This window comes from Juglans microcarpa x Juglans regia, chromosome 6S, assembly GCF_004785595.1.
Source record: "Juglans microcarpa x Juglans regia isolate MS1-56 chromosome 6S, Jm3101_v1.0, whole genome shotgun sequence".
NCBI classification, from domain to species: domain Eukaryota; kingdom Viridiplantae; phylum Streptophyta; class Magnoliopsida; order Fagales; family Juglandaceae; genus Juglans; species Juglans microcarpa x Juglans regia.
Window position 1 is genome coordinate 3,320,119 of NC_054605.1, and position 9,380 is coordinate 3,329,498.

The 9,380-nt window shown below is 38.6% G+C and overlaps 1 protein-coding gene and 1 pseudogene across 2 annotated transcripts; one reads left to right on the top strand and one right to left on the bottom strand.

Moving 5' to 3' along the window:
• Positions 1 to 4,482: 4,482 nt before the first annotated feature.
• LOC121237855 (ninja-family protein AFP3-like) lies at positions 4,483 to 8,814 on the bottom strand. 2 transcript variants are annotated; one of them, XM_041134757.1, is made up of 3 exons: positions 8,340 to 8,814; positions 7,531 to 8,152; positions 4,483 to 5,072 (listed from the first exon to the last, which is right to left on the bottom strand). In XM_041134757.1, exons 2-3 carry the CDS (start codon positions 8,114 to 8,116, stop codon positions 4,669 to 4,671), a joined length of 990 nt encoding a protein of 329 aa, XP_040990691.1. In that variant the 5' UTR covers positions 8,117 to 8,152; positions 8,340 to 8,814; the 3' UTR covers positions 4,483 to 4,668. The 2 variants fall into 2 exon arrangements, with proteins under 2 accessions (XP_040990691.1, XP_040990692.1); XM_041134758.1 differs by having other exon boundaries at positions 8,289 to 8,774.
• Positions 5,356 to 5,832, top strand: LOC121237856 (annotated as a pseudogene).
• Positions 8,815 to 9,380: the final 566 nt, after the last annotated feature.

Consider the following 9,380-nt stretch of genomic DNA (forward strand, 5'->3'; position numbering starts at 1 on the left):
TGAATGTCATTGTGAGGTTAGTAAAATCTCATAAAACAGGACCTAAGGTGTGCAACCATTGCATACCAACCACCACATCACAACCTCCCAATGGTAGCAAGAAAAAATCAGTGTTGAAATGGTGGCCCTGCATCTGAAACTGTAAATTCTGGACCAGACCTTCACCGTTCATTCTTTCCCCATTGGCTACCCTTACTTCAATCTGTCCACTTTACTTGACAGTTAGCCCCACCTTCCTTGCTATCATAGGATCAAGAAAGTTATGTGTGCTGCCAGTGTCAACAAGGACTATCACTGAGCAGTCCTTAACTTTGCCATGAACTCTCATAGTTTTCGGGCTTATACAACCTGCTATTGCATGGAATGAGATTTCAGGTACCTCAGTTTCTACTCTCACAGGTTCATTAGTTTCCTGTGAATCTTGTGGATTACCCTCTTCCTTCTCAGAATCTTGTAACCATTCCAATCCTGCCATTTCAAAGAACTTGGCCTTATTACACTTATGACCAAGCTGCCACTTATCCTCACAAAAGTAGCTGACCCCTTTGTCTCTTTTTGCTTTCATTTCTGCTGGTGTAAGTCTCTGAAAAGGAGCTGAAGTTTTGAAGCCATTTGACCTTGGGCCAGAAAACCCTTATTTTCTCATAGAATTAACAAGAACTGAGTTGTTGCCCTCACTAGGAACAGAAACACAAGAGGAATGGAGCCTATTGTTGCCCCTAGTGCTAGTGATATATTCCTCTTGGATCTTGGCTAATCCAAAAGCAGTATTCAAGGTCTGAGGGCACAACATTCTCACAGGAAGTCGTATCTCATCCCTAAGGCCACTCAAGAAGTAAGAAAGTTTATACTGTTCAGACAAGCCTTTCAATCTATTAAAAAGGACCTCAAAATGAGTTTTGTAGACACTAACTGTAGAAGTTTGCCTTAACCTTGTAATGGCCTCCATAGGGTCATCATAAGAAGAACTCCCAAACCTTAACTGAACTGCCGTAACAAAAGAATGCTAAGAATTGAAAGACTCAGTCTCCTCAGCATCTTGAAACCAAACCAAGGCATTTCCCTCCATATAAAACGAGGCCATCATGATCTTTTGTCCATCTGGCATGGGGTGTAAGGCAAAATAATGATTTGCCTTATAGATCCATCCAGACGGGTCATCACTATGAAACCTTGGAAAGTCTAACTTAATGCTACGAAACTACATTCCAGAAGTCAGGGATGAGTTGACCATGTGACCCCCATCATCATTCTTGCCATGTCCATTTCGATCATTTCTGCCATTCATTGCTTCTAACAAAAGGTCCATCTTTGAACTCAGTCCCGCCAAAGCAATCTGATGATCTGCAACTCGCTGATCTTGCATTTCTTAATTTTGCTTCAACCCCAGAACAAGCTTCTCTAATTCTTTGAACCGTGTGCCTTCTGCCATTGTAAGATTAAAAGGAAAAGAAAAAAAAAATGTTTGTGCCTAGAATTGTGAAGGGTTCTGATGCCAATTGTAACAACAGACTGGAATTAACAAGGAAAACAACTTGAATTGCTGATCTTCGAGGGATCAGAAACCTCCAAACTTATTTATTAACTTTCTTCAATAATAATACAAAGGGAAAAGGCTTCAGTATTTATAGAAGCCTTATGATTGTTAACAACAGCTACAAAGGGCACTATGGTAATTCTAAGCAAATAAGTAAGGACATTAAGGTATATTGAGCCCTTAAAGGGACACATGCAGAACACGTGACTAACTAACTAAACTAACAGATGCCTTTCTTCATTTCTCAGCTCGAGCTTCCTTCCTGTTATGAATTGATCATCACAAATACTTTGGTATTAAATTTCCTCGAGGCCAGCCCTCTCTTGATACCATTAAGCTGCATGTGGTGAAGCATTGGGGGCTTGCAAACATACCCACTATTGAAATTTTGACAACTGAAATATCATAGTGATGATGAAAACTGAAGCAGACTTTGCACAGGCTTGGGCAAGGGAAACTCGTGAAATGGAGGGATTCACTTACTGTGTATTCAAGTGGTAGCCGGAGTTCAATGGTGGCGAGGAACCCCTGCTAGCTCCAATTTGGGTAAACTTTCCATCTCTACCTCTTCACTTCTTTGATATTCCTTATCTCCATATGTTTTCAGGTGCGATGGAGAGATTTTTGAGAGCTGATAATCCTACCATTAATCACACTAGACCTTCATGTGTGAACGTGTGTATTGAAATGGATATTTCTAATAATCTGGTTGATGGTTTCTGGGTGGGAACATCGGAGACTAATGGGTTTTGGTAGAATGTGGTTTATGAAAAGATGCCCGACTGTTGCACCATATGTAGGCAACAAGGACACCTGGCATGTGTTTGTAGAAATGCCTCTAAGAATATCATGTCAACTAGAAGGAAAGACAAGGCTCCGAAATATCAGTACATTGTTAAAAAGTTCCGGTGCAATCCGAGGAAGAGCACGGGGGCCTGTCCCCATCAAGTTTATAATCTTTTGTAAGTTTAGGATATTTAATTGCATTTGGGCAACAAACAACTATGGAGTAATATTATTGGAGTTGGGCGATGAAAAACCTTGGTTTGTAATGTTTAAACTATAAAGTGGTTGTGACTTATGGATATTGTTCTTCATGGGCGAGTAATGTATAAACCTTTTGTACTATTGTTATTAGTTTCTTACTAATACCTTTTATTTCTCATTGCAACTTTTATACACACGTGTGCTTAGCATATGAGCACACAAGTTCTTACATCATGTAAGAGATGTAGTCCATTTGACATGCGTCCTGGGCACCATGATTTCTCTCCAAACCATAACCGGGGGCTGGGGGGGCAACAATGGTGGCTCCAAGGCTGGGGGCAGTATGGGGTGGTTAGATTCGGCCCCTCATGGTGCCTAGTGGGGACTTACATCCCTTGACAGTCATTTTTTTCTTATCTTTTTTCCTTTTTGGTATTAATTTTTTAGTAATTTGGATATATTTTTAAGTTTTAAAATAGTTGTAAAGGAGTCGTAGATGAAACATTACCCTTATATTACATCTCTTAAACATTTAGTAAAGGAGATTTTTTCTTAATAGTTTAAATTGCATCTGTTATTCATAGTTTATGGACTTACAAATCAAATAATATAAAAACTACCAAGCTGTTTAAGCTTACATAGAGACACACCCATAAGCTCAATTAGATTTTTGCTTTCTCCACCAAAGTGCGAGTTTGGGAATGAATCTAAAAATCAATTCTCCCCCCCCCCCAACACACACACACACACAGAGCTTTATCTTAAATTTAGATGTTCTTTTTCTAGCTAAACAAACACTTGGCTGTGAGGCCTGTCTCTCAATTTCACCCTTGAAGAAATGGTTCATCCATACGTGATGGTCCACTTTTGTATATTGGTTAGGAAGCACCAAGCGTTTGTACTTTGCGAAGAGTTCCCAGACACTGAATGATATTTCTCTTTTGAAATCTCGTCGAAGCCGTACAACTCTTCGTTCCAAGGAGTATACTCATAGTAAACTTGGCCGTAAATAACGCCGGCGATTTTATTCAATTTATGAACGAGAATCGTCTATTCGAGGGTTGGTCCGACCTTATGTCAACACAATTCAAATCATCATCATGAGGAAGACTACTACTAACAGTGCTGCACTTTTTGAACATGAGTCCTATTGACTAATGTAACTTTTAGTGAAGTTGAATTCCTTATCAGCATGGGTTGTCACTTTTCTTTTCTTTCCTTTTCTTTTTTTTAATAATTCTTTAAGCCTATGGGTTGTCACTTTATTCCATAATGGATAATGGAACGTGTTTTGGGTCAATTGGATAGCAAAATCCTTGTCTAGATAATTAGTCAGCAAGCTGCGCACTAAACTTAAGCCTTCAAATCAGCGTTCTCTTTTTCCCAGAATGTTAGAAATGGCTCAGCCTTGGGCTAATTAATGTGTAGGAGGGATTAAGTAGTTGTACAGCCAGCCTTGAGGCTTTTTAGCACTGGCGCGGTGGCACCTGCCCAAACAGGCAGCAAGCAAATGTTTCAAGCTAGCCAATCTGATCAACATGCACACAACAAGCTTCCCTCCTCTTCCTATCTGAACTACTTCTGACCGTGTCCCTTGGCTCAATGGGGCTATTGATCCAAAGATTGTATCTGAAATAGTGATATCAACTATGAAACAGAGAAACAATAAGAAACGTACCCTTTTATGCCGCTTAGGAATGTGATAATTTAGATGACCATGGGAACAAAGATTGATTAGACCATTCTTTTTCTGACCAAGTGGTACAAGATCTAGAAATCTGCATGATCACCTCCTTTACATACTTATTTTGCTTTTCAGTTCAAGATGGTCTGCTTCAGCATGATCAGACATTTACGCCCATAAATACATGGATTAAAGTATTATATGGGACGGCATGATACATCATTTAAACATAATGCCTTGTTAACCTATAACCTTAATAAAAAGCTTTATCAGATGAAAGAAAACTAAGAAGCTTCAAATTGACATGGTAACTTAGAAGTTTTCAATTTTAACCGAACATTTGAGGGCAAAAGATAAAGATAAGTAAAACAGAAAAGCTTCTTACTAGGTTCAGGTTGTTCATTTGCTATCATTTCAGAAGGGGTGACCAAAGCCACCACCAGTAAACTACCTAAAAGGACTAGAAGCAAGGGAAAACATTGATGTGCTTCATTGGGTTTTTGACATCCTTCCCACCGGCATGCTTGACAAATTCAGCTGGAGAGAGAAAGCTACCATGGCAAACACATACTATACTCACTTGACCTCTTGTGTACTTACATAAAAACCCTTCAATTTTCTTACCATTGGGGCCATCTCCAGTTGTAGTCACGCTAGGCATCTGTCTCATCACATCCATCCCATTGTCCTGATAGCAGCCTTTAGAAAGTCTAACCTTCTTGGTTGGATTCTCCAGCTTAGGCTTAGAAAGTTCGACTGATTTTCCATTTGCTGTTGCTCCAGGAATGACCACAGGGTTAGTGTCCATTGGATTAGGCAATGAGTGAGAACTATGAGCACCATTTGCTGCAGCCACATCTCCATCTTGGAATTTATGCAATTCAAATTAAAAATGTTACAGAAGAAAAGAAAATGTCAAAGAATGAGATACAGTTCGGCAAAAGACAGAATCTCAGCAAGGCTAAAACTGCAGATATCTTAAGATTATTGAATACTGAAAATTCTTGCTAGGATGGTTTACCACTACATATAAGAACTATTTACAGGGTTATAGGATGGTTTAACACTACAGGGTTATAGGTTCTTCTAATTACTGGGCCCCTCCGGATTCTGCTTTCTGAAGTGAGCGCCTCCAAAGCGAAGGGAAATGATGAAGGGACGCCAAGGAGAGTGAGTCAGGCTTTATGTCAAAGGAACAATTCTCAGCTACAAGAGGTCCAAGTCAAACCAATACCCGAACACTTCCCTCATCCAGGATGAGGGGGTGAACACCAAGGAGGAGGCATGGCACGCTGGTAAGCGCATGGCTTATATCTACAAGGCCAAGGTGAAGAAGAATGGAACTCACTACCGCTGCATTTGGGGTAAGGTGACAAGGCCTCATGGTAACAGTGGTATTGTTCGTGCTAAGTTCAAGTCGAATCTTCCACCGAAATCCATGGGGGCTAGAGTTAGGGTTTTCATGTACCCCAGCAATATATGAGCTCTGAGGTTGTGTAGATGCCAGATTGAGCAGGTGACTGAGAGTTATGCAGTTACTTCTTTTTATCAGCTAAATTTATGTCATATTTTGGATCCAAATCTTTTTTGTTTATTAAGATTAGTGGATGGAATATTGTTTGAATTTTCTAGTTTTGGAAAAAAAAAAAAAAAACTATTTACAGCATTAAAATATCCCACTATATGGAAAAGTCTATGAGAGGAGCACATATATAAGTGAGAATGACAAAATATTTATTTCTTAGCGATTAATTCAGTTTTTTATGAGCATCTCAAGCTATTACAGAAAATTTTCAAACCATCTAGGGATTGCTTTGTTGCTTCTGAAGTTAACGTACTCTATCTGCCTTTGGTTTTTTTTTTTTTTTTTTGTTTTTCAATCATGAAAGTTATTAAGAAAATAAATGAAGATTGTTAATTATGCATGGAGAGGGTGGTAGGGAGATTTGCCCCTTTTCTTTTAAGAATGTGGAACCTCTTTTATTTTCTGCCCCATTGCTTTAGTAGGAAAATCTGACTACCGTATTACAGTTGATATGCAACACTTAATGTCTAATTTCAGTCTAACATGAGGCATTACGAGTACCTGCAATTAATCAGCCAAGATCCTTTGGATCAATTGGCAATACCTTGGTTTCTCACTAAGAGAACTAAGGATCGAATCCCCCCCTCCCCCATGTATATAAAAAAAAAATTGTTAAAAAAAAAAGAGTGCCTGCAATTAATCCAGGAATTATGCTTTACCGAAAATAATGTTAGGAATTTACCACCACGATTTTCTTCCCCTACAAAGATAGTTCTCAAATGACCAGACCATTTCTTATGTTAGCTCAAATCAATCATAATGGTAAGCAATATATCTTTCTTTTAAACGTCTGGGAAGAAACTACAAAAGATGCAGAACACCGAAGTATTGGAAATAATACCTAACATACATACAGATAAAATTCTGCTTCCCATCACACTTGGTAGAATGCAACACATACACTCCCTAATGTTATGCTTGAAGAGATATACTTTCAAGGACGTACACTCGCACAGAAATGATAATACCTACAGCATATCTTTATGTCTTAATTTCTGTTTAAAATGTGAATGACCCATAATTAGAAAGGCGCTGCTGCATTATATGGATAACGATTAAAAACTCTGCACTTTATTCAGGTGAAGTTCCTTATTGGGGGCTTTAGAAAGATAAACTACTTACTTTTGTTCATATGGTTCAGATCTCTGAGTGGCATTGTGGATTTCTATGAGGATAAAATAATTATATTTGCTTTTCTTTGTTTGTCCATAGATTGTCGGATCTAGGTTCTTTCCTATGTTCTTTTTTTTATGTGCATTGATTCTGGATTAGGTATGAATTATAATATTATCAGTTTGGACTGTATGCTGTCAACAGAGTGAAAAACCTAGATCCATCTTACCATGTGGATGCCATGCTATTCTTGTTCCATATTTTCAACTTTCTGCACTTTTTTCCTACTTTTTTTTTTTTTTTTTTTTCAGGAAAAAAGCATCGTTCCAACTACAGGTAGGTAGTAAAAACCTATATTAATTACCTGTTCCTCATTTCCCCTTTCTATAAGAACTTTATCATGCATTTCTTCAACAAAAGCATATGCTGCTATTATCGTACCATGATCATAGCCACACAAGTATCTGAAATCAATGAAGTTTAAACTAACTATGCTAACAGAGCAACTAAAAAATAAAGAAATATCACAATCATTTCTGCTTAAAATGTATGTTTTTGTTAAAGGAATTTTCTTGTTAAATTTTTTTATAAGAATAAAGGAAAATAAAACTAAAAGGAACATACCCTCAAGTTTTCGGTGCCCAGACACAAATCCCTCCGTTTTGATCTTTATAATGGCCCGACAAAGTGCAGGGCTCCTCGACGCAGAAGCCACTGCCCAAGCAGCAACTTCAGACGTAGGTGTCGGTGGTGGCACCGTCGCCTCAGCTGAAGGCTTTGCTTCCTCTGTGGCTGCCCTGCCTCTTCTCTGCTTCTCAACCAGCCTCTTCTGGGCCTCCGTTCTCCTCTTTGTTTGCATGTCCTTGAGCTTAATCTGCCCTTGCACATTATCCACAGGAAGCGAGCAAGATCTCTGCAAAGAAAGAAAGATTCCCGGCAAGGTCGAGTCGGATTCGCGGGCATTTACCTTCTCCGTTATTATTCCATCGACCGAAGATGACCGGGTTATAGGCTTTTCCTTGAAGAGTTCACTGTAACCTCCGCCCAAAGAGAGTCTGAGACTGAGGTCTAGTTGTGGTTCAGAATTGGGTAATAATTGGGTTTGCTTCGGTTTCTCCGGTGAGAATCTCAGCAAAAGGTTTCTTGGGTTTTCATCGTCTAGCTTGGAAAGTTTGGTTTGCAGAGCCTTTCCCTGGTTTGCCTCTCCCATTTGAAGACTCAAACAACAGAGTGGCGAGTTATTCTTCTGTAACCAAGAATAAAAGAACAGAGAGTTATTGAAGGCATAAATTTGGCACAAGAAGCTAAAAATCTGTACAGCAACACCATTACACTAAAAAGCTCAAACTTATTGAACAAAAATAATCAGCACGCCCACGCACCCAGTATAAAAAGTAAATGGAACGTGGAGTTAGAACCAAAGATGAGCTTACACGGTCGTCGCTGATTGTAGCAGGAAAAGCAGACCAAGAACTCCAATTAACACAAGAAACTCATATCTGGGTCACAGAGACAAGCAGAGGCGACCTGAATTGGGAATAAGTACTTGATGAGAAGAAAAACAAATAAAGTTTCTACAGCTCGTTGTTTGGCAGATGAAAATCGACAACGCAGTTGCAAATTGTCCACGTGTTGACCAGTGGAAAGGAATGCAGAGAGAGAGTTCACATCGTTTACGGTTACTGAATAGCTATACACAGTGCGTGGGCAAGTCGCAGCATAACAGGAAGCACCACCTCCCACACCTGTAACTAGCTGTGCATCTCTCTCCAACTCTGCCTCCTGTGAGACGCTCATTGAGAGTAATTTTCACAGCATATTGAGGGTTATTCGACAAGACTGAGAACCGAAGATAAGGAAAGGTTATTGCCAGATCACTCCTGGCTGTGTTGCCCAATCCAGTCCAGGGTGCACGGGTTATGGGGAAGTGGAACAGTAAAAGTATTGGTGGTGATATCTGTTTCAAATGCAAAGTTGGAAATGAAATAAAATTTACTATTATTTAGTTTGGACTTAGTAAGATTTTAATCTACTATTATTATTTTCATTTATTATTATTATTATTATTATTATTTAAATAATGCTACATTCACCGAGGAAGACCATAAAAACTTCTACGCATACCATAATTTTTTTTCTAAACGTTTTTTAAGCACATTAAAATATTTAAAAAAAATAAAAAACTTATTAAAAAATACTTCTTTATTCATTAAGTGAAAAAATATAAATAGTGGCTTTCCTCGATATTCACTCTTGATGAAAGTAGTATTATTCTTATTTTTTTCATATAGAGATGAGAGGTTCAAACTTAATTCTTTTATCAGTTCTGCTACAGGCAACTAGGGGTGGAAAACCACTGGAGAATCGACCGAGATATATTAAAAAAAAAAAAATTGACTGAAACATAATAAAGTTCATAGAAGGTTTTCTTCATGGGTAGGGAGAGAGAGGGTTTGGGAGGTTTTCCATTTTGC